The sequence below is a fragment of the Camellia sinensis genome, chromosome 12, assembly GCF_055761805.1.
Source record: "Camellia sinensis isolate YWXY chromosome 12, ASM5576180v1, whole genome shotgun sequence".
In the NCBI taxonomy this organism is placed as follows: domain Eukaryota; kingdom Viridiplantae; phylum Streptophyta; class Magnoliopsida; order Ericales; family Theaceae; genus Camellia; species Camellia sinensis.
The window spans coordinates 142,580,839-142,606,570 of record NC_138972.1 but is presented as its reverse complement, the minus strand read 5'-3'; the positions used below and the strand labels follow the sequence as shown (position 1 = coordinate 142,606,570).

At 34.8% G+C, this 25,732-nt stretch overlaps 1 protein-coding gene and 1 long non-coding RNA gene across 3 annotated transcripts; one reads left to right on the top strand and one right to left on the bottom strand.

Annotated features, from left to right (window-relative positions):
- Window positions 1-4,122: 4,122 nt before the first annotated feature.
- Window positions 4,123-5,226, top strand: LOC114288273 (uncharacterized). The gene has a single exon (XM_028231757.2). The coding sequence runs from the start codon at window positions 4,123-4,125 to the stop codon at window positions 5,224-5,226; it is 1,104 nt and encodes a 367-aa protein (XP_028087558.2).
- A 3,966-nt stretch (window positions 5,227-9,192) lies between these two features.
- On the bottom strand, window positions 9,193-17,167 carry LOC145804839 (uncharacterized). Of its 2 annotated transcripts, none has more exons than XR_014347387.1 (4): window positions 16,851-17,167; window positions 12,497-12,632; window positions 9,978-10,026; window positions 9,193-9,425 (listed from the first exon to the last, which is right to left on the bottom strand). It is a non-coding gene; the product is annotated as an uncharacterized LOC145804839 (long non-coding RNA). The 2 variants fall into 2 exon arrangements; XR_014347386.1 differs by lacking the exon at window positions 16,851-17,167 and adding an exon at window positions 12,899-13,626.
- Window positions 17,168-25,732: the final 8,565 nt, after the last annotated feature.

The following is a 25,732-nucleotide window of genomic DNA, read 5'->3' as shown; positions in this document are numbered from 1 at the left end:
ACTCGGCCCGGCCCGGCCCGGCCCGTTGACAATGTGAATATTCACATTGACATGTTAACATTCACATTAATAGGAGTGTAAAATTGGCCCCCGTCCCGTGGTGGCACGAAACCCGCCCGCGGCCCATGGGCGGGTCCGGTCCGGCCCGTTAACAATGTGAATATTCACATTGACATGTTAACATTCACATTGATAAGAGTATAAAATTGGCCCGCGGCCCATGGACGGCCAAAAGCCCCCCCGCTGCCCGGGGCGGGCCCGGCCCGGCCCGACCGGTTGACAATGTGAATATTCACATTGACATGTTAACATTCACATTGATAAGAGTGTAAAATTGGCCCGCAGCCCGAGGCGGGCTTGGCCCGACCCGTGACAATGTGAATATTCACATTGACATGTTAACATGCACATTGATAGGAGTGTAAAATTAGCTCACGCCCCGTGGCTGTCCGAAACCCGTCCACGGCCCGTGGGCGGCCCGGCTTGGCCTGTTGATAATGTGAATATTCACATTGACATGTTAACATTCACATTGATAAGAGTGTACAATTGGCCCGTGACCTGTGGGCAGCCCGAAGCTCGACCTCGAGCCAGGGCGGGCCCGACCCGTTGGCAATGTGAATATTCACATTGACATGTTAACATTCACATTGATAGGAGTGTAAAATTGGCCCCCGTCCCGTGGTGGCACGAAACCCGCCCGCGGCCCATGGGCGGGTCCGGTCCGGCCCGTTAACAATGTGAATATTCACATTGACATGTTAACATTCACATTGATAAGAGTATAAAATTGGCCCGCGGCCCATGGACGGCCAAAAGCCCCCCCGCTGCCCGGGGCGGGCCCGGCCCGGCCCGACCGGTTGACAATGTGAATATTCACATTGACATGTTAACATTCACATTGATAAGAGTGTAAAATTGGCCCGCAGCCCGAGGCGGGCTTGGCCCGACCCGTGACAATGTGAATATTCACATTGACATGTTAACATGCACATTGATAGGAGTGTAAAATTAGCTCACGCCCCGTGGCTGTTCGAAACCCGTCCACGGCCCGTGGGCGGCCCCGGCTTGGCCTGTTGATAATGTGAATATTCACATTGACATGTTAACATTCACATTGATAAGAGTGTACAATTGGCCCGTGACCTGTGGGCAGCCCGAAGCTCGACCTCGAGCCAGGGCGGGCCCGACCCGTTGGCAATGTGAATATTCACATTGACATGTTAACATTCACATTGATAGGAGTGTAAAATTGGCCCGCAGCCCGTGGGCGGCCAGAAGCCCGATTGCAGCCCGAGGCGGGCTTGGCCCGACCCGTGATAATGTGAATATTCACATTGACATGTTAACATTAGCATTGATAGGAGTGTAAAACTTGTCCGTTGCCCGAAGCTCGCCCGCGACCCGAGGTAGGCCCGGACCCAAACCTGGGCCACCCCGGGCCGCCCACGGGCTTCGGGCCGTCCATGGGACGCGTGTCAATTTTACACTCTTATCAATGTGAATGTTAACATGTCAATGTGAATATTCACATTGTCAACAGGCCGGGCCGGGCCCGCCTCGGGCTGCCTACGGGCCGTGGGCGTGTTTCGGGCAACCACGGGGCACGGGCTAATGTTACACTCTTATCAATGCGAATGTTAACATGTCAATGTGAATATTCATGTTGTCAACGGGTCGGGCCTGCGTCGGCCCGGGGCCGGGCTTCGGGCTGTCCACGGGTCACGGGCTAATTTTACACTCTTATCAATGTTAATGTTAATATGTCAATGTGAATATTCACATTGTCAACGAGTCGGGCCGGGCCCGCCCTGGGCAGCGGGCGGGCTTCGAGCCGCCCACGGGCCACGGGCCAATTTTACACTCCTATCAATGTGAATGTTAATATGCTAATGTGAATATTTACATTGTCAACGGGCTGGACTGGGCTCGCCCCGGGCCGTCCATAGGACGCGAGTCAATTTTACACTCTTATCAATGTGAATGTTAATATGTCAATGTGAATATTCACATTGTCAACAGGCCGGGTCGGGCCCGCCCGGGCCGCCCAAGGGCCGTGGGCTAGTTTCGGGCAGCCATGGGGCGCGGGCTAATTTTATACTCTTATCAATGTGAATGTTAACATGTCAATGTGAATATTTGCATTATCAACGGGTCGGGCCAGGCCCGCCCAGGACAGCCCACGAGCCGCAGGGGGGTTTCGGGCCGGCCACAGGCCGCGGGCTAATTTTACACTCCTATCAATGTGAATGTTAATATGTCAATGTGAATATTCACATTGTCAACGGGCCGGGCCGGGCCGGGCCCTGGCCTGGGCTTCGGGCTGCCCACGGGTCATGGGCCAATTTTACACTCTTTTCAATGTTAATATTAATGTTAATATGTTAATGTGAATATTCATATTGTGAACGGGCCCGCCAGGGCCTGTCCCTGGCGACGAGTTGGTTTCGGGCCGCCCACGGACCGCAGGCCAATTTTATACTCCTATCAATGTGAATGTTAACTTGTCAATGTGAATATTCATATTATCAACGGGCCGGGTCGGGCCTATTTTTTGGCTTGTGGGCCGGTCCGGCCCGACTTGAATTTTTCCGGACATCCACGAGGATCGACATGAGCTAGGCCCCTACACATTGACGATATAAACATTTATATTGACGGTGTGAACATTCACATTAAGGGTATTTTGGTAATTATGTCACCCATAGAACTTATTGAAACATAAGAAAATAATGTGAACTAAATGGAACATAAGCAGATGAAAAAGGTATTTTGGTCTTCTTATCTCAAATTGGACCTAATGGAATAGTAAAAAAGAATATGAGTTGGATGGAATAAAACTCTTAGAAAATGAATTTATTAAAAAAGTTCCCATTTTAAAAAGTAAACTTTTATATTATTTAAGATCATTTTTAAAGTAGATTCACCAAATTCAAAGGTTACTATTGTAGAGATCTCAATTCATTCATTTTCAACATTTACGTGCCGTCTTCTAACATCAAGAATAATGTATTTCTTGCAATAATTATACGTGGTATATATTTTTATCCATACAAATATCTTATCTTATATTTCTATCTTAAAATACAAATATTTCTTGGGCTTGAAATACTTTTGTTTTTTCTATTTTTTTCTGCGTTGAAACTTATTAACAACTGGCCTATTGGATTGCAAAAACGAGGGATTCAGTGCACTACAAAAGCACGAGAAAGGGATTCTTTTTAGGTTAGATCCTAAACGTCACCCATAGAGAAAAAATTTCCATTGTTGTTTTTAAAAACAAGTAGCATGACATGTGTTGAGAGCTGATTTTATCAAAGATTAAAAATGACAATTTGGACTTCTTCAAGATAGTGTTGCCTTTTTGAAAGGGACTCCAACTTTGAAAAAGGAAAAAAAAAAAAAAAAGGAAAATTACAAATACACTTCTTTAAGTTTACTTAAAATATGAATTATTCTTTATGATTTGAAAAATTATAAATACTTTCTTATCAGAATTTTTTATTTAATAGAATTAATTAAAAAAGTAAAATTACTAACGGTTTATCTGTACAATAATAAATTATCTAAATTATTAATTGAAATAAAATTTTAACATTAGTAAAAACCGTTAATTAATTTGATGATTTATTAATAAAATGATCTATTTGTTATGAAATTAGAAACCACAGGGAGTATAATGTAGTTTCTAGAATTGCAGGAGGTAATTTGAATTTAAGTAAACCTCAGGGAATGCATTTGTAATTTATCCAAATATGTATATATATATATATATACATATATATAAAATTGTGATAATACAAGTGATATGATTACACTAAATGAAATGGGAAGAAAATACCGAAGTTAACATGGAAGCACTAGAATAAAGATATACATTTATTTAAGTTAATTGAATGTATAATTCTTGATAGATCAAAATAGTTAAAAAATAAAATAAAAAATTATGAAGATGATCTTGTTTGAACAAACACAAGTTTTAATTTGATCTGATTTATTGATATATATCGCTAGAAAGTCTATTAGCATTGTGGATCATGTAGACTTTTTTGGGCTTCAATTATCATGACTCACATGGAATAAGGTGGAGGGCCTTTGGGGATAGAACAGTGTAGTTGGATCATGTTAAGGCCATGGCCACATCTTCCTAAACAACTACTCAACATAGTTGCAAAGCAATCAAGTCTGATGAAAAACATCAGCTATGAAGGTGTCACAAAATCCTGGAGATTAGCACCAAAGCATTGCAACCCAGTTGGAAAATCACCATATCCCCAACTCTCCTACAACAGCGATGGATGTCATGAGCCTCATGGAAAGTCTCTTCCTGACAATTTCGACATCTCATTCCGAGCTGGGTACTTTTGGTGGTTCAGAGGCCTGCCCCCTAGTCATTATCGCTGTCTACATTTTGTAGGGTACTCCCATGGTGTGCTAGTTGCTAGAGGGGCTTATGCACCATCCCAATGCTATCTTTGGGATACTGTTAAAAGAGGTTGTCCTCAGTTGTTTCTTCCACTTTGGGATACCAACAATGTTCCATTTCAATATGCTGCTCTATCTTCATCTCCTGAAGATTGGGAAAATTGTGTTATGATGGTCTTAACAGGCATTTCTCATCCGGCTTTCGCATTCTATGTCCTAAGAAAAGGAAATTTAGGGTGGTCCAAACAAGATTGCAACCTTGTTGACCCACATTCTTTGAATCAACAACAATTTATGCAATTCACGATTGCAATTGGATTCAGAGGAAAGTTCTATGCTTTGAGTTTGCAGGGTACTCTGGCGGTTTTAGAGATCGATATCGAGTCTAATCTCAAAATCGCAGATTTAAGTACAAGCAGGGCTGTGCCTAGTGCACCTTCAAAGCATTTCAAAGAACATCTGATTGAATCCAATGGTGAAATCTTGTTGGTTTTTCTAATCTCTAGAAAATCTATGAACATTGTGGAGGATGTGGAGGTTCATAGGCTTGACTTTGCTAGACTGTCATGGGTAAAGATGGAGAGACTTGGGGATAGAACAATGTTTGTGGGGACTAATTGTTGTATGTCAGTCACTGCTAGCAAAGTGGGATGTAAGAGTAATTGTGTGTATTTTACTCATCAAGCAATGGATGGTTGGTGGGTATATGACATGGAGAGAGGTTGCATATCACCTGGTTGGAACATCACTTATTCTTCAACAAAATCCCCAATTTGGGATGAACCAATAGAAGAGGAATAGTTGTTTGTCGTCCTCAATTTATGATTTATTGTAATTATTATTTTAGTTATGATTGAAAATGTCTTTGATTCTCCCTTATGCGGTGTTTGGTTACCCATTATTATTATTTTAGTTATGACCGAAAAAAACATCACAAATATTATAACTTACCTATGATATATACCAAAAAAATATATACATAGGAGCATGACCCTTCATGTGGGCACAACCATGAAGAAAAGTTAATTACTTTTATAATTATCTCTGTATTCATTGCAGATTCTTTCTTGTCAACAATTCTATGTTGAAGTTGCCACCAAAGTATGGAAAGCATTAAATAAGTTCTTCTTTGCCATCAACATTCACCATATAGTTTTGTGATTTGTTTTGCTGATTTTTTTATAAGATACTCTAATCTAGCATCTCATTGTAATAATTTTGTGATGTCTCAAGTTTTGTGTCTTAATGTAGAACCGTTGGTTATTCTAGATTTTATAAAATTTTACTTTGATTCTCCTAATTTAATTTGAACTCATTACTTTTAATTTTGTTATAATGTGATTTCTTCGAAACTTACTATTAAAGTTAAGAAAAATCATATGCAAAATTAGATGGATTAAAGTGAAATTCAAAAGAAATTATAAAGATCATTCGTATAATTTATTTTTTCCATTGGTGATCTCTATAGTTTATTTCAAATTCTATTTTGGTCACTCTAATTTCGCTTCTATTTTTTTTTTTTTGGTTGAAAATTCTAGTACAACCATTATAATGAGAAAAAACAAAAATACCATTAAAAAAAAAATCTAAAAATTTGGAACAATTTCCTAGGGTTTCCATTTGCCATTTATAAAGATTAACTTTTTTACCTGTTAAATAAGGAGTCACTATTCCCACTTCATTTTGCTCTAAATGCACTCGTTTTTTTTTATCTTTATTATACATATACGAGAGTGTATTTGGAGCAAAATTGAGTAGAAATAGTAACTATGTCTAATAAGGACAAATAATGGAGTATATTTGGAACAAAGTGAAATAAGAATATCGGCTTCCTTTGAATATACACTCCTTTATCTTTCAATAGGCGTGTATAAGAGTGTCAACTGAATTAATCCAATCAGGTTAACTATTGAATAATTATCCCCATTATGTATTTTTTTACGGGTTTGGATTCCCTTCGGTCTAGATTTGGACTGGAGGGTGCTATCTGAGTCTATAAGGCCCATCACAACCCTGTTTCAATAATCTGAATAGTCCTTTTTTTAAGGCTCTTCGTGTATGTCACTCATAAAAAAAATTAAGTCAATTTTATAATTATAGCATGCTCAATTTATTATGTTTGTCACAAAAAAAAAAAAATTATTTTTTTTTTTAAAAAAGGCACTTGCCGTCTAATTTTTTTGGAGACAACACTAGAAATTGAATAAATTACGATTATCAAATCGATCTAATTTTTTTTAGGATGATATATACGGAAAGTACTACAAACAATTCGGATTGTCAAAACGAAATCTGCGATGAGCCACATGGCTTCAAACAGTACAATCCAATCCAAATGTTGGACTAAACAAAACCGAATCCTTTTTTAATATATTTCTCATTTATCATCAGTGCATACAAAATACTGTATACCGCAACCTGAGCTCAATATGATGCAGCAAATTTGTTTTATTTATTAATTTTTTTCAGTAAATCAAGAAAAAATTTATATACAGTACCAAAAAAAAAAATCTTAACCACATCCATATGACAAAATGTTAGCTGGTCTAGAACTAGAAGCCAAACAAAGTTGAAAACAAAAAAATTCACATAGTGACTTCTTTTCGTTTGAGACAAAAGGGATCAAGACAAGGAATAAAACAGTACGCAGCCGAAGTGAAGATCATTAATCGATCGAGGCATAGAAATTTGGTGCAACTAATTGGCTGGTGTCATGAGAAAAGAGAAGCCCATATAGTTGCACAAACTGTGATAGGTAGTTAGGGGTGTAATTTTGGCCGGGCCGGGCCCATGTCAGGCCTTGCGGGTTCCCGCTAAAAATCGGGCCGGGCCAGCCCATGGGCCAAAAAACTAGGCCCAGGCCTAAGCCCAAGCCTAGGGGTATTCAGGCTTTGGGCGGGCCAGTGGGTCGGGCCTCGGGTTGAACCCCTGGGCTTGGGCGGGCCTAAACAATTTTTTTAATTTTTCCATTAAAAATAACATTGGGCCTCAGGTGGGCCAAGCCGGTCGGGCCTCGGGCGGGGCTTTTGGGAAGGCCTTGAGTGGGCCGATGGGTTGGGCCAAGCAGGCCGGGCTTCAAAATGATGGCCTAGGCCCTGGTCTAAGGCGTCGGCTTGGGCCTAAACAGGCCTTAACGAGCCGGGCCCACCTCGGGTCGCAGGCGGGCTTCGAGCCGCCCGCGGGCAACGGGCCGAAATTACACCCCTAATTGGTTGGTGTCATGAGAAAAGAAAAGCCCATACAGTTGCACAAATTGTGATAGGTAGTGGATGGCATCGCCGGCCCGTTTCATGCTAGAAGAACTAACATTCGGGTTTGTTTGTTGGTGTACAGTTTATTTTGTTCCAAATTATTACTCAAAAATTAATTTAATCCTTATCATTTTAATTATATCAATTTTATATTTAAACTATTTAATAGATAAATTTACCCCATCATCTGTTGCCGCCTATAATTAGATGGAACTTGCTTACTATTAGCAAAAATTCGGTTTGAGCCCAATCGATAGTGATTGATCAACAAATTTAAATAAATTTTAAATAAACACACTATAACAATGCACGCCGTAAAAACCTTTATACGACGTGCATCGCTCGTTATATTATGACCAGTCATGAAAAGTCATTCACTTTCAACAACATGCTTTGTATGCCGTTAAAAACTATTTAACGACAGATTTTGTGTGGCGTCGTTATTTTTTCTATGACATGCTATAGTATGCCGTTAAAAACTATTTAACGGTAGATTTTGTGCATCGTTATTACTTTTTCTACGACCACTTTTATATGCCGTTAATTGGTGAGACAAATAACGACGCGGATTGCGTGCGGTAAAATATGTAATATAATGAATTATTATGCTTGTCGTGAAATATGTATTTTTTTTTATTTTTAAATTCAGCAGGTTCTATTTGACCAAATTTGTACAATCTAACAAATATTACAAACAAGTATCACAAAACATCAATCAATCACCTAAATATTGTTTGAAACATCAAAAAGAAACTATATCCATAAATTATAAACATTCAACAATTGTCTATACATTCTAAACATTCAAAAATCATATTCGTAAGTTCTAAACTGTACAAAAAGTTTAAACCATCCAAAACTATGCATATCTAACTTTCTAAACATATCGACAACTATTAAGAGACACTACAAAAAAATTGACTTTTTGTGACGGCAAAATGCCATTGCAATACTCAAAATGCCGTCTCAAAAGGTTTTTTGCGACGGTAAATGACTTTTAGCGACGGCAAGTGAGGGGTCGCAACAAAGGGGGTTGCAAAAAGGTTTTAGCGACGGCATGTTGCCGTCACCTTTTTTTTGCGACGGCAAAGTGGCCTTTTTGCGACGGAATTTTTTCATCACCATTAATATGAAAAAATTTGAGATTTTTTGAGACGACACTATGTTGCCGTCGCTAAAGGTGTTATTTGAGACAGCAAAAATGCCGTCGTTAAAGAATTTTTATTGCGACGGGGATACCTGCCGTTGCTAAAAAACTATTTGAGACAGCACAATGAGCCGTTACTAAAAGATTATTTGCGACGACAAATAGTACTGTCGCAAAATGCTTTTATTAAAAATTATAAAATATCTGTTTTTTGCTACAGTTTGGTGCCGTCGCAAAAAAAAAAAAAAAAACCTACTGTAAATTAATTAAAAAATATTAAAATTACCTGTATTCAATGAAAAATAATTAAAAAAAAAACAATAATTGCATAATAATATAAAAATTCCTATATAGAAATAATAATTTCTCGATAATAAACATATTCTTGCATTCATAACGATACATTAACAAAATTAACCCAGTACATAATGTTCCATAATACATATATAATGTTTAAATACATAATGTTATTCATAATTCAAAATAACACAAATCCAAATTGAAAGTTTTCCTTAGCATTCTCCTTGGTACAAAAACAAAAATTAGTGACATTCTTCACAGGCATGAAATCCACAAGAAGCAAACTCCTACTCCGGAAATATCTGAAAAATAAAGTAAAAATAATTAATGACAATATAATTATGTGTTAATATGTATTATTAGGAAGTGTAATGCTGTGTATAAATTGCCTTTTGAAGTGCCTAATATTGGTATCATTCTCAATTCAAAAAAGCTTGTACTAAACGTGGGTATAGAGACCCAGAACTTATGGGCTGGGTCGGGAACACTTGCATGGTTGTGTGTCAGCCCAATTGCAAGCATTCAAGTGTTCAATTTGTTGCTACTTCTATTGAAAAATAGTAGCATGTCCTCTTATTATTTAGTGGACACGTAACCACATGATTTTCTGGGAAAACCAGATAACTTCTTGAACTGAGGGACCTATATAGTACATGCATGCAAAAATAAGAAGACAGTTCAATTATGTCTCATGGTTGTACTGAAAAAAAGCAGCCTCTCCTATGGGATTTTTTTGCATAAAGAGGCAAGCTCCATGTTCCTCATTTGCCTTAGAATTAGAGGATACAATCATACACAATCTAAGAAACCTAGTATTTTACAATATGGAAGATGGAAGATTCAAGAACACATACCCATACCCAAGGCAGAGAGCACAATGAGGTTGTGCTGCTTAATAAGCCTCTGCAACACACGAAAGATTTTGGTCATTGGCAAATTCCAAGAAAATACAGAAACCACTAAAGTGTATTCAATGAGAAGATACAGTTAAAGAACCAAAACAATCTGTAAAACATTTCATGTTCATCTACCATGAGCAGAGAACACTATCTTCATTGAAGAATGAGGATCTAAAATATTCAGACTCAAGAACAATATTCTTGGAATATTCAATGATCAATTATTGTTCAAGAGTAACGAGACTATTGGAATCAAATCATCAAATGTATCAAGGATTGTAACAATGGAGAACAGCACATTGATCCATTATCAGATTAAACAGAACCAAAAATCAAGATATTAAGTTTGTACGATCATGCAAATCACAACAATTCAAATGTAAATGCTCAAATGTCCAGTATCTAGGTAGCTGGCTGGTGTGCCACACCACAAACTTCCCTTTTACATGGGAGCTTCTATTTCAGGAACATTCCAGCTTCATTGTAGGAACCTGTTCTACAATGGTTGCTTTTTTTTCTTTTTCTTTAATTCTGCTTTCTTTTACTTTATAATGATCTTTTGCCTTTTCTGCACACGTTATGCTTCTGTGATCACTTAGCAACCTGTCTCCATGTTTTTTATTTTTTTAATCTTTTTTTGGTATTTAGTTTTTTTATTTTATTAGGTAAAGCTACGGATATATTGCACAATTTATGTGGATTTTCTCATTTATGACCATTTCAGATATCCTGAAGTCTGGCAACAGCTGCATAAATTGATAAATATGGCACTCCTATAGATGAAGTCGCATCGCGTGTGTTTAGTTACTACAGGATTCAGTAAACCCATCCACAACTTTTTCAATTAATTAAATTAAGTGTGTAGTAGAGTAGGTTATATACACAAAAATAGAGTTCTAGCCATGGCTACATCATTTTGGAATTGTATTAAAAAAAAATTAAGAATGAAATTCTAAAGCCAACAATATTTTCATGAAAACCATGAAGAGTGTGACACCTCTCATGCCACCTGACAACCAAACTAAACAATCATGGCTTGAAGCAACCCAATTAGAGGCATAACCACAACAAAACAACCATGGTCTGAACCAACTCAAAGAGGCACAACCTCCACCACTGTGGAAAATTCAAACCTATTCCACTTAATTTTAGATGAATTCAGGCACATTCCTAAGTTGAAAAAAATTACAAGTAATCTAAAATGGCATAATCAAACTCATAATTATTTTACTTTTTCTCTCACAAATATTATATTTAACTACAAAAAAATCCAACCATCTTCCCAAATACAAAATTTTTAGCATACTAAAATGGCCAACTTCCCAAACAAGGCCTAAGCATATCTAGCATTACTAAATTGCTACATATAAGCAGAATGGGCCATCTAACAAGTGACAAGTCAAGCATGGTGTGAACTATCTGAAACGTGGCAAACCATACTTGTCACTTATTAGATAACCCACCATGCCTTCATGTTGCAATTTAGCGCCCTCCAAATAACAAAACCTCTTTGTTAACTGCAAATCTCTTTAGTTGTCCTCCCTTGACTATAGCAAAAACACATCCCCTAATCCTAATTCATGTGGCAAAGCAGCAAAAGACATTCACACCAGTAATTAATGTGAGTTTATTTTAAATTTCTTTTATGGCATTACAGCATGAAGAAATAATTTATGGCATTATAGCATGAAGAAACACAAGATACTCCATGATACTAAACCATTTAGACATACCAGTTAAATTCATATAACACAAATTCTATTCATTAAAATTGAATCCCATACGATATTATCACATGGAGTTGAATTTAGAATTCTGGAATTCACCAACTTGTTTCTTTTGTGTGTGTTTTGGTGGGGATAACATGTCAAGGTTGTGTTGGAATATTGTGAAAAAATGAAGGAAAAGTTATATCTCTCTTTATATCTTCTTTTTTTCCTTCACAAATCACAGCTTAAAAAGGTGACCTCTTGAAATCGTCAACATTTTGAAATTTTTTGCAACAAACACAGCTCAAGCATATCAATATTTTCCTCATTTTCTTCGCAAAGCACACAATTAAAAAACAAATGCACACAATTTCTTCAAGTTCTATTTAATTTTGTAAATGACATCAAAGTCAAAACACAATTGTTTTGCAGAGAGTATACTTAGAAAAACATTGTACGAGATTAGTATTAGGTGTACAAGCATTAAAAAAATAGGTACATGTTTTAATCGTAGAGGACAAACATGGTGACAAATATGACAATCATGATTCTATTGGTCAAGCAATAAAGCTAGAGTGTGAGAGAGATGAGATTGATGCATTGGAGTATGGGGTTTAGTTGACCCCAATCATGGTGGTGCAAATTTTTTGCTTGCATGGTAAAAGTCCTTTCTATGTGTTGTACCAAAAATAATGCCATTGATTTACAATTTCTCCTTTAATATACGAATGGAAGATATCACAACACATGATGTGTTTTACTAACCTTTTGTGGTAGTTTGTGTATCTCTCTCTGCACAGCTTCAATGGAGGATCAGAAAGGTAATTCTACACTTCGATGCCTTTAAATTCAGCTTCTCTTTTTGTATCCAAACCCCAACCGCCCTTTTTGTTGTATGTGTCTTTCATGTGATAGTAAGCAAAAGGTTAGAGCACAACAATGAGACATAAACAGATAATAAAGTTCATCCTTGCAAGGCACAAATATTTCTAAATTTTCACCACAAAAAAAAAAAAAAAAATCCCAACTTTATGTGCCTACAAAATAGATTTCCCCAAGAAGTAAACGTTGTAGTAACAGGCGTGAAGGCGAACTAATCAAATCAATACATATATATATATATATATATAGAGAGAGAGAGAGAGAGAGAGAGAGAGAAAGAGAGACCTCGGCAGTCAGGGAAGAGCTTGATGAACCAGGCGTGAAGGCGAACTCCATCGGAAGATCTGAGCCATACATCTTCGTAGGTGAGGCGGAGACGAGAAGGAGTGACAGGGTAGGACTTGGTGAGGCCAGGCAACATCAGAAGATCTGCTGCTGCTTCAACGCTGCTCATCCTCCTCCGACGATGCTGCTCTTCTGCCGCTCGCCGTCTATCGAGAGAGAGAGAATGGGTAAGAAGAGATTAGGGATTTTTGGGTTTGAGATTGGGGATTTTTTGTTTTGGGAGGGGGGGAGCGGGAATGGAAAAAAAAGGGGCGAGAATAAAAAATAAAAAATAAATTTTTTTTTAGGTCAGAAATGAAATTTAAATAACAAAATAACACCGTTTAACTTTTTTTTTTTTGCGATGAGGGTTGCTGTTGTCAAAATTTTTTATTTTTTGTTAAAAAATATATATTTTTGTAGTTAATGAATTTTTTAAAAAAAATTTCTTTTTTTTTTAGTTACTAAGATTGAAAATTTATTTATTTCATTTTTATTTTAATGAAAAAAAATATTATTATTTTTTATTTGGTAGAAATAGGGGTAATATTTTAATGAAAAATATTTTCCACTAAAATAAAAGTTAATTTTCTGTGGTCAATGAAATTTTTTTTCTGCGGCCCATTTTTTTTGGTTATTAAAAATCATGAACTAATTTTTTGTGGTAGAGGAGAGGGAGCGACATTAGTGGTAAAGGTGGTGGATAGGAGATGGTGGTGGTGGTGGTGGTGATGGCGAAGGAGATTAGTGGTGAAGTTGTGGTAGTGGTAGAATAGATGGAGTGGCAGGGGTGAATGAGAGGTAATGGTAGTAGTAGTGGCAGTAGTGGTAGTGGTAATGGTGGTAGTGGAGTGGTGGCAATGGTAATAGTAATGGTAATCGTAGAAGTGAAGTGGCGACAGTGGTAGTAATGGTGGTAGTGGAATGGCGTTTGCAGTAGTGGTGAAGGTGGTAAATGAGATGGATGGTGAGAGAGAGAGAGAGATGAGTGAGAGACAGATAGAGGAGAGAGAGAGAGAGAGAGAGAGAGAGAGAGAGAGAGTCATGAGTGAGAGAGAGACAAAGTGGTCGCTAAAAGTGCATTTTCTTGTAGTGGATAGATAACTCGAGAGGGAGCTTAGTAAATAGAGAAGACGGAAGGGAGAGAGTGAGCAACGCAAACACAGCGGGAGAAAGAGAGAAAGAGAAGAGAGAGAGGGAGAAGAGACAAAAAGATAAAGAGATAGAGAGTGAGAGACAGAAAAAGAGACAGAGAGATGTACGAGAGAGATAGAGAGAAGAGAGATGAACGAGAGAGACAAAGAGAGAGATAGAGAGAAGAGAGATGAGCGAGAGAGACATAGAGAGATAAGAGAGAGAGAGAAGAGAGATGAGTGAAAGAGACAGGGAGAGAAAAGAGATGAGAGAAGAGATAGATGAGTGAGAGACACAGAGAGAGAGAAAGAGATAGATAGAGAGGGAAGAGTGATGAGTGAGAGAGAGAAAGAGAACAGAGAGAGGAAGATGACAAAATGAGTGAATATATATATATATATATATAGAGAGAGAGAGAGAGAGAACAAAAAAGAGCGAAAATAGATAAACGAGAGAGAGACAGGGAGAGATGAGCAAGAGAGATAAAGAGAAGAGAGACAGAGAGAGAAGAGAGAAGAGAGATGAGAGAGATAGGCAGAAGAGAGATGGACGAGAGACACAGAGAGAAAGAGAGAGAGAGAGAGAGAGAGAGAGACAAACAAAGAAGAGTGATGAGTGAGAGAGAGAAAAAGAAGAGAGACAGAAACACAGAGAGAAAGAGAGAGACAGACAGAGTTTATAACTCATAACAAAACACATTACTTTCACACTATTGAAAATTCTGATCAACACTCATAACCAAACTCTTTTTAAAATTCAATTAAAAAAAATTATTATTAACAGAAAATAACATTAATCAATTTTTTAATTGAAATACTACAAAGGAAATAATTTTTTTTCAAAATAAATATTCAAAAAATTTAAATCATAAAAATTTAAATAATTTAAATAATCTAAAAAATTAAAATAAATATTCAAAAAATTTAAATCGTAAAAATTTAAATAATTTAAATATTCAAAAAATTTAAAATGTTAATATTTTAAATTTAAAAACAACTCTACACTCAAATCGTAATCAAACACATAAAGCAAAACTCAATTAAGAAATTATTTTTAAAACTCATAACCAAACACTTAACTCAAAACTCCATACTACTTTCACAACTCTACACTCAAATCGTAACCAAATACATAACAAAAAAAATTAAAATACTTAAAAATATTTTTATAAAATAGAGTTTGAATTTATTTTTATAAAATATTTTAAAATTTAAAAAATTAAAATCATAATATTTTGAAATTAAAATATTTAAAAATATTAAAAAAATAAAAAAATTAAAAAAATCGTAACATATTTAAATATTAAAATATTTAAAATCTTAACAAAATTAAAATATTTTTAAAATATTTAAAAAATTAAAATATTGATTTGAATTGAGTTTTGAAAAGAGTTTTGAATTTTATGTTTGGTTATGAGTTTTGAAAAGTAATGATTATGTTTTGAATTGAGTTTTGAGAAATGGGTGTAGAATTATGATTTGAAAACTCCAAACAAACAACATACTCAAATCAATGGGTGAAACTATATTTTGAGATGCTTACCAAACATAGCCTCTATTTTTTGCGATGGCAAGTTGTGCTGTCTCAAAAGGTCACATTTTTTGCGACGGCAAGTTGTGTCGTCCCAAAAAGTCACATTTTTTTCTACGGCAAGCTGTGCCGTATCAAAAAGTCACATTTTTTTTACGACGGCAAGTTGTGCCGTCTCAAAAGGTCATATTTTTTGCGACGGCAAGCTGTGCCGTCTCAAAAAGTCACATTTTTTGGTGACGGCAAGGTGTGCCGTCGCAAAAAGTCATTTTTTGTGACGACAAATGTGCCGTCGCAAAAAGTTCCTTCTTTTAAGCCCACTTTTCTTGTAGTGAGATTATCTAAACTACCGACAACAATTTCTATAACAGTTGTTGCTATAGCTGTAGCAAATCTACTTGCTCCTATCACAGGGGCGAGGGTGTCCAATGTATGTGTTAAGGCACCTAAACCCGCAGCAATAGCTGGAGCAACTAACCCTGTTGCATTTCTTGTCTGCAAAACAAAAGAAAACTTCACATAAGTACAAAAACCAACAACTCAGGGACAAAAATATTTCTTGAGGTATTAAGAAATGATCAAGAAATTTTAAAACATCAACAAAACATTTCCAAAATTAATAAGATAATTCAATGGCCCCATAAAAGCAATGTCATAAACCTGAGGAAGTTGGTTAACCAATATTCTGAGCCAAGACGAACTATGGGAACAAAGAACCAAATCACACCAATCCAATTTGTAACTCATTTTATCAATATATTATTTTTTAGTTGCTCAACATTTCCTCACAAAGCGTCACTAGCCTTAAAATATATGTGCGTGCACTAAAAGCATTTCTTGATTCTACGGATTACATATCATTTTAACTAAAGAATTTTACCATAACTCAAATTTAACTAGCACTTCAATCCTTTCAAAATAATAATAATAATAAAATAAATAAATAAATAAAGTAGATATTTTATCTAGAAAATTGATTCATTAAGACTTGGTGTAAACATGTAAGCACATACTCTAAACTATAAAATAAAAATGCCAAGCCACATAATATTAGTATATTAAGGAATCAAAAAGCATAAAAGCGAAATGGATTAATTTGGTATAATTGTAGTCAGTTCATCATCTGTGCAAACAGGACAAAATATAACTCATTAAGCCTATCTACCATAATGCATCCAAACATATTAGAAGAAATTGCCAAGTCAAAACAAACCAAGAAAAAAGTTATTTTAACAGCAATGGCACTCACCCATTCACCTAGGCAAGGGACCGGTAATATTTGGCAAATCTTTGACATTCACTAGACTTCTCTCTTTTTGCTGCTAAGCACCTGCAGTTTTTGATTGAAGAATAAAAAAATATAAAAAAAAGGCAATTACTTAGTTCAACAATAAGTTGGTAAGATGTTCAAAACTCTTCATATAGATCCCATTCATTCATGAATGCCTCAAAATGATATAATACTAAAAAAGTGTGCCTGTGAAACTCAATGTAGTGAGTGAAACAGTGTCTGGTCTAATTGGTTGTAGGAAATCAAAAATCAGTTGATGCAGTCTTCAGTTCAATCTGAAAGGCAACATAAAGAAGTTGATATCAGTAAAAAAGAAAACCAAAAAAAAAAAAAAAAACAATTAAGCTCCATACTAGAACCAACCACTCAAACATAGGATTACATATGTTCAACTGCCACGTAACATGGGCTATGGGGGTGTCGAACACATGAGAGACCCATTTTGAATAGTATAACAACCACCAGTGAGGACCAAAAGGAAGGAACAAAACAGGTTGAGAACAAACACACAATATAGTCCTTAGCCACTCAACCCACACTCTCAACTCACACATAAAACACTACAAAATATATGCTCACAAACAAAAAATTCCCTCACAATATGTACCAGCTTGCCAATCTGCACAACAAACATTAGAAAAAAAAAATATATATATATATGCTCAACATCACTCAACCCACAAGTCTCACCAGCTCCACACAAGTATGACTACCTAGCAATATCTGACTTACATCACTCAACACACCTTCTCTAAAGAAAGACCAGCTGTACAGCCTACAAACAAAACAGTTAGTATAAATAGCCTCACAACACTCACATATAAGGAACCTAGCATATAGATCTCACAATCACTTTAACCCACAACATCCCTAAACATGTACTAGCAAGACATGCAAGAAATGATTAGGGGAAATGAAGGGCACAACTTCATACAAAGGACCTTGAGTCCAAGACGACCTGCAATACACTACCTGTCCTTACCAGACAATAAAACATTTTTTCTACCACTAGTCAAGATAGGACCAACCTTCCAAAGCAACTCAGAAGGAGTAAAGGAACTGCTAACTAGGAATTAAGAATTCTAACACCTCTACTCTGTAACTCCTTTCCCAGCTTGTAATAGTATTAGATTTCAACAAATGGAAAATAATATAGCTCAATCAACCAATCAAAAAATTCAAAAAATAGCTCACAAAGTATATCATTCTAGAATGTGTCTCATAAGGAAATTTCTAGATATACCTTGAAGATAAAACAGAGTCACTTTGCTTTGCATTTTTCTCTTTCTACTTTATCTTTTCGCATGGTATTTTTCATTTCTTTAACAATTATGTTTATTCATTTATTTTATTTTTTTGGTGGTGTCAGGAAACAAACAAACTAGCATCCCACTTTTTCTAGGTTGACATAGAATATTCCATTTAGTAGGCATACCACTTACAAGATGAAAGATAGGAATCACATAAAGATGAAAGATAAACAATGTATACTTTAGCTTCTAAGGATAGGAAGTCACATAAGAATAGTCATACCATATAAATTTATAATCAATGCACATGTGTCTAACCAAATCATATGCATCAGAGTCCCCATACAGCTGATCTGCAACAGCACAAAAGAGGCAGTTCCCATCTTCCAGTGTTCGTTTGACTTCTAACCCTTGTGCCCTTCTTATATCAATCTCAAATTGGCATTCTCTCTCCTAAAACAAAAGCAATTAGCCAATTTTATAATACTAAATTTGAAGAAAACCATGGACTTAGTAAATGAGTAAGATGAGTTAGGATAGAAAGTCCTATCATAAATTAGAAATAAAACATCAAGTGCATTAGAAAGTTAAAAAACTTTATTTACCTATGATACTTGATACAACAAGGAAGCAAAACAATTTTTTTAATCTTATCATGACTTGCAAAATTCATTGAATCATTTTATTTTTTTTAAAAAAATAAAATAAGGATGCTTGAATTTCAGATGCAATTGATATGCCATATTTAAATGTTTAACTGGAGAAGGATAACTCAAGTCTACAATATTAGTAATTAAGGAACATTTGCTTACTGAAGTAACTGATTGAAAAAAGTAGTTATAATCCAAGAAAATATAGATTGAAAAATGGCAAAAGAAAAAAAAAAGAAAAAAGAAAATGAAGAAGAAGAAGAATAGAAGATTTTAGCTCATATGGTATTGAACAGTTGCATTTAGTACAACAATCTTGACATAAACCATAGTAAGGAAAGAAAAGCCTCTACATATAACCATGTTGATTGCTAAGTGCATGAATATCAATAACCAACAAGGGCTTGTGGATGAACAATTTACTTGTAAATAAATTAAAAATAGAAATGAAAAGAGAAAAGAGAAAAGAGAAAAACATAACAGATCTTACTATATCACCATAGGAGGATCCAAATGAAGGGTTCTGTTCATCAGAGCTATTGTAACCCTCACTTTCACAACAAGACTTGGGTGAAGAAGGCCTATAAGGTTACTAATATTACAAGGCATTACTAATATTAGGTGGAAGGTAATAGTAATAGTAATGGGAAGAGATTAATCATCACTGAAATAGGTAGAAGGTAATAGATCATTGTTAACTTTGGCACCACACCAATATCAACAAAATTATATAGATGTACATTGCGCGCGCACATAGTCCTAGTGAGAGAGTTATTTTTCAATATTTGTTAAGATCAATTATCAAATAACTCCATAAATTCTATTTGTACAAAACTTAATCCAAGAACTCTTTATTAAAAAAACCTCAAAATTACACAACCAAAAAGAATAAATTCAGAATAATCAATAAATTCTCTTATAAAATAATTGTGACTAGCTTAATTGATTTTGTGACTAGTGAGAGAGTGATATGAGTGAGGAAGCTAAATAGGAAATGTAATGTAACTACGGAGAAGAAGAAGAAGAAAGACTAATAAGTAATTACAAATGACAGAGTATTTGTAAATGGGAACAACAAAAAAGTGCTAGAAACAATTGCATGTTCTAAAATTACTATTAGATGATGCACTAACCTACTTCCTGTAAGTATCTGTCTGAGTTTTCAACACATGGTACTGTTACAAAATTCATGAAGCTTTGGATAGTTAGCTAATTGATGCAAAAAAGTTCGTATGTATTCATTCTAGACACAAGAGAAGAGAGATTATAAGGGAGTAGGAGAAAGCATTGAAGCAGCAAAAAATGGGAAACTCACAAAAGGAGAATAGGAAGATTGAAATGATGTTATCTATATAAAAAAATGCAAAAAAATGCAAAAGAATAATTTAAAAAAGAAGGGCAAAAATGCCCAAAAAGGCTGTTCACACCAACTGTATAGACAAAACAAATCATTAATGAGCCTCTCGAGTGGCCCAGTGTCAAGCCCTTATGCCCAGCTCACTGAAGTTGGGGGTACAATCCCCAGGTCTACCAATTAGTGAAGCTGTATCATGCAAGATAATTTATTTATAGCCTTCAAAAAAGGTCTCCAATGAAATTTTGATGAAATTGCAACAAATCAATGGAAAAGATATGAAAATGAGATAAATGAAAAAAGAAAAAAATGTGACTTGAATCGGAAACCAATATATTAGATCACAAATAAAGGGTTCTAGATCTTTGAGAAAAGTATAAAAATGTATGTGCCTGGGAGTTAAGTTCAAACACACTCATCTTCATGTGCCAAAGGTTGGGGTTTAAAGATTCATATAAAGGTACTCATGCATCTACTTTAAAGTTGATAACAAATTCATTCAAACATTTAGTTTATTATAAGAAGACTTAAAATGCCACAGTAAACAGATTTTATTGAAGTAAAATTTAAAAGGAATATTAAAGGACTAAGTACTAGTTGAATGGTGAACTGGCATGGATCACACATCTGAACAGAGAATTTCCGAACAGGAAAAATAATTACTCAATATGATAAAGTAAGAATTCAATAAATCAAAATTCAGAACGGTAATCCTAAAGCCAACCATTCTCATTTTATCCGGAACAAAACCTGTTGCTATTGTTCTTAATATTTCGGAGACAATTGTGATCCCTCCAAAACCAAATCTGGGTCGCTCTGCCAAAAGACCCAAGTTAAGTGTTTTTACACCTATTGTTACTTTATCTGAAATTATCTTTTCACATGCAATAAACACAAAAGAAAGATGAATCAGGTGTCATATAGAGTGATATAAAAAACTATTCTTATTACAAAAAATAAAATAAAAATCTTTGAAATTTACCATGTGATATACATTATATTAGTTCTGACAGATAAGGCTTCTCATTATTAAATATATGAATTATAGGATCACTATGCTACCCTTTTGGAAAATATAGATATGCTTAATGAAGCTCATATGTCTTGTCCATTTCTAGGAAAAAAGGCATTCTCAAAGATTAATAACCCGAGGTTTTAGAAACGTGTGGCATTTAACCAACAGAGAAAATAGTATATTCCCTTCAGTGTCAAATCTTTCATAACATCCTTTGCTGCTTTAGACTTGGCAGCTTCCTCCTTTGCCAGAGACCAACTTTCTTCGATTTTTCTTCATGAATATTTTCACTTCTTGTTTGACATAGCTTTTCAAGACTCGCAGTCTATTAAGAATGTATGAAGATCAGTAGAGAAAAGAAGTGCATTGTAAAATCTTTCTCAGTTAGACACTCATGACAGGGGATGTACACAAAACAGTTTTTATTCTTTGATGTAATGCAAGATGAAGCAAAGGCTTTTATATTTTCTGATGTAATAAAATCTACACATCAAAATGGATTAAGGAAATGCTAAGTATCAACTCACTCACTGACCAAACTAAAATGATAGCTATGGCTATTTGAAGCGATAAGTGACTATCACCACCACTGCATTTTTTTGGACAGAAAACATTTTTGGGAAAAGGTTTTCCTCATTTAACATTTAGTATGAGCACGATAGAAAATGGAAAACAAAAATCAACAGAAAATGTTTCAAGTTTATTTAGGCGGAAATTTTTTCCATGAAAATCCTTCAAACCATTGTCACTTTAAACCATGGGAAAATGAGGTTTCACTTTTAATAATAGTATATATATATATATATATATATTAAAAAAACACCCACAAGAAAACAATACAAAAGTATAGTAAGAACCAACCATTCTTAGTGGCATTTTATCAAGCACCTAGGAGGCATAAATAACATATGTATAGTTTTCTTCTCTGCTAGAGACATCCAAAAATAGAGATACATCGGGTGTTTGGTAGAGTTTAAAAGCTACTTAACTCAATTTATAGATTATTTTAAGCTGTTTTGGTATGTTTGGTAAAACTTAAAATCACTTTTTGGCTGAGTGGCCTCTTATTTATTTAGTTTAAGCGCGACGCTACAAATTGAGGAGCAAAATTACTTAAATGCCCTTTACTAAATTGAAGTATTGCCAAATTGCGATTATATAAACCACCAAGCATCATTGTTCATTATTTTAGAGAGAGAGAGAGGCGATTTCTAGCGATCAACGAACCAGTGCTCTCCCCCCCTCTCTCTCTCTCTTACGAATCAGTGCTTTCCCTCTCTCTCACACTCACGAACCAGATCTCTTTTCTCTCTCTTAGCGATTGAAACCCTAGCTTCGCGATCGAAACCCTAGCTTGGCAATCGAAACCCTAGCTTCGCGAACCAGATCTCTTTTCCCTTTTTCTCTCTCTCTCAGCGATCGAAACCCTAGTTTCGCGATCGAAATCCAAGCTTCGCGATCGAAACCCTAACCATCGACTGCGTGACGATCGCGATCTGGAACCCTAGAGTCACGATTGACTGCGTGACAATCGATGGTGACGATCAACCATCCGTCGTCATCCCGCGTTGGTTCTTCGCTGCTGCTCTCTCTCTTTCCGGCGTTGGTTTGTCTCTGGCGATGGATTTCAGTGTTGTTTTTTTGGAGGTTTCAGTGTTTTTTTAATTAAAAAATAATAATAATAATTAATTAAAAATGAAATAAATTTATTGATACTAATAATAATAATTAATTAAAAATCATAATATTAATTAAGCCATTAATTGACACTAATTAATCTATTGATACTAATTAATTGATACTAATTAACAATTTTATATTAATGAAATAAATTTTATATTAATTTATACTAATTAACAATTTTAGTATTAATTGATGCTAATTAAGCCATTAATTGACACTAATTAATTTATAATGAAAAATGAAATAATTTTACTAAAAATGAAAAAATGAAATATCACTAAAAAAAATGATATAAATTGAAAAAAATGAAAGGATTTGTCAAATGAATAAATGAATTACTAAAAATGAAAAAATGAAATATCACTAAATAAAATAAAAAAAATGAAATATCACTAAATTAAAAAAATAACAATTGTTATACTATTAATTGTAATGAAAAAAAAATTAAAATTAATATAACTTCTATTAAATAACTAGTTGAAATTAATATAAAGAAAAATAATGTAATGATATCACAACATTAATACTAAGGAGAAAAAGAAAGAAGAGAAAAGAAAATAAGGAGAAAAAGAAAAAATAAATGAAGAAAAAAAAAAAAGCATTGATGCTAATTAAGCCATTAATTGACACTAATTAATTTATAATGAAAAAATGAAATAATTTTATACTAATTGATACTATTAATGAAAGTAATAATTTTTGTAATACTAATTATATTAACTTTTATTAATGAAATAACTTTTTTAAAATTAAAATTGAAAAAAATGACAAAATAATCATTTTTATATCATATAAGGGCAAAAATAACAATTATATAGTAAAAAGTTATTTCACACCTTATCAACCAAACAATACTCTGCTACTTAAATCCATAATCCCACAACTGCATGAAACAGGTTAACAACTTATACTAACAGTTATAAGCTATAATCTATAATCACTTTTCCACAAGTCTACCGAACGGGGCCCTTTTCAGCAAGTGGATTAGACCCTTTTTTCACAGTATATTCAATCATACCTTTCAAAATCACAATCTCATCATCTTCACTCCACAACCTCTGAAACAATTGCTTCTTCGTATCATCACCAGTCTTCTTCGCCGACTCCTCTTGAACAACCACATCAGAATCCACTGCTTTCTTCTTCGCACTCTTCAACTCCTGATTGTTGTTGTTCTCGCTCGTCGCAGTCCCTTTGGTTGCAAATTTCGCCGAACTAGACTTGGATCTAGGTTTCTTAGTAGCTTGGGAGGATTGTCTTCCATGGGTTTCAAAGCAAGAGGCTTGATGAGAGGATTGGTGGGAGGGGAGTCCGATTCGGAGCGTGAATCATCTTCAGATGAAGATTGGGGATTTGGTGTTGAGGTCTGAGTGATCACTGGTTTCTTCAGAGACAAAAAGGGTTTTTCTGATGAAGAAGTCTTCTTGAGTCGGTTTTGTTCAGATTCAGAGTCGTCGTACCATCAATCTCCCTCGAAGAGATTGACTTCCTTTGAACCAGTCCTTTTAGGATTAGAATCTATTAGAAGTCAAATAGTTGATGTGTATGTTCTTTTCTCAATATATATATATATATATATTTATTTTGGTGAATTGGCGCGATAAACTTCATTTTGGCTCTTATTTTTTTTTGTCATACCAACATAAATTATGCGCCGTAAAAAGTATAATATTTTTAACAGTAGGTATTGTGTGCATCGTAAAAAGTATAATATTTTAACGGTAGGGGTTGTGTGTGCTGTGAAAAGTGACTTTTCACAGTTAGCGTATATGCGTCGTGTATAATTAATGTATTAATAGCACGTCATATGTACGTCGTAGAAAATTTTATTATTTACGGCGTGCATTGCAAGCCGTAAAAAAATTATCGTTATTACCATTCACGACTTACACAATAGACATGCCGTGGTTGAAAAAGTATTTACGACGTGCAAAAAAAGTAAGTCGTAAAAGTGAGAAACTACGGCGCGCATTTATTGTATGCCGTTGATATGGTGCCGTAAAAAGTTAGTTTTGTTGTAGTGACACTAGAAGATTAGATTTTGTGATTGGGTTCTATTTCTTAAACAGATTAAGCACTTCTCTAGAAGTAATTAAATAAAGAAGAAATGAAACAAAATAAAATATGTATTAATTCGAATAAATTGTCACGTGTCACTAGTTACAAGAACTTAAACAAGAAAATACGGGTTGGAAAAGCTACTAGTTTAGTCTACTTCTAAAATGGTTAATTTAGAACTACTCCTAAATAGCTCTGCATGAGTGTGTTTGATGGTTGATGATTGATCTTTTCTATCATTCCTCAAGTTTTCTTTTTATACTTGCTTGGCCATCTCACGTTGTTGTCATCAATCCATGATCTTTCTTGATCTTTGCTCCACTCAACCATATCCCATATTCATAGGAACTACTTGTAAATTTTGTGCTTCGACTTGGTGTTGATCCCCAAATTTTAGCATACGGTTTTTAATTGATTTTAACAGATATCTTTATTGACTTTTATTTAATCTTTTCAAGCCACATCATCATCTCTTTCATGCCACATTATTAGCATATTGGTCATGTCATGTCAACATATTTGTCGATAGGAATAATAATAATAAAAAATATGGCCAATGTTATTCTTAAAAAATAATTTATGGTCTTAATTAACAAATCATAATCGAATTTGACCATAATTAAGAGGCCATAATTGATAGAAAAATAAAATGTGGTGTCAACACTTACGTAGCGCCAAACTTTATTTAAAACACCATTTTATCCCTCAAACTATTCCAAAAAATTCAATTAAACTCAATATATAAAAAAAAAGAATAAAAGAGATGATAATATCATTTTTTCATCAATATAACTAATGAATTATTAATAAAAAATGGGTTAAATATTATG

Coding starts and splice junctions, on each gene's coding strand:
- LOC114288273 (XM_028231757.2), top strand. CDS start 4,123: ATGTTAAGGCCATGGCCACATCTTCCTAAACAACTACTCAACATAGTT.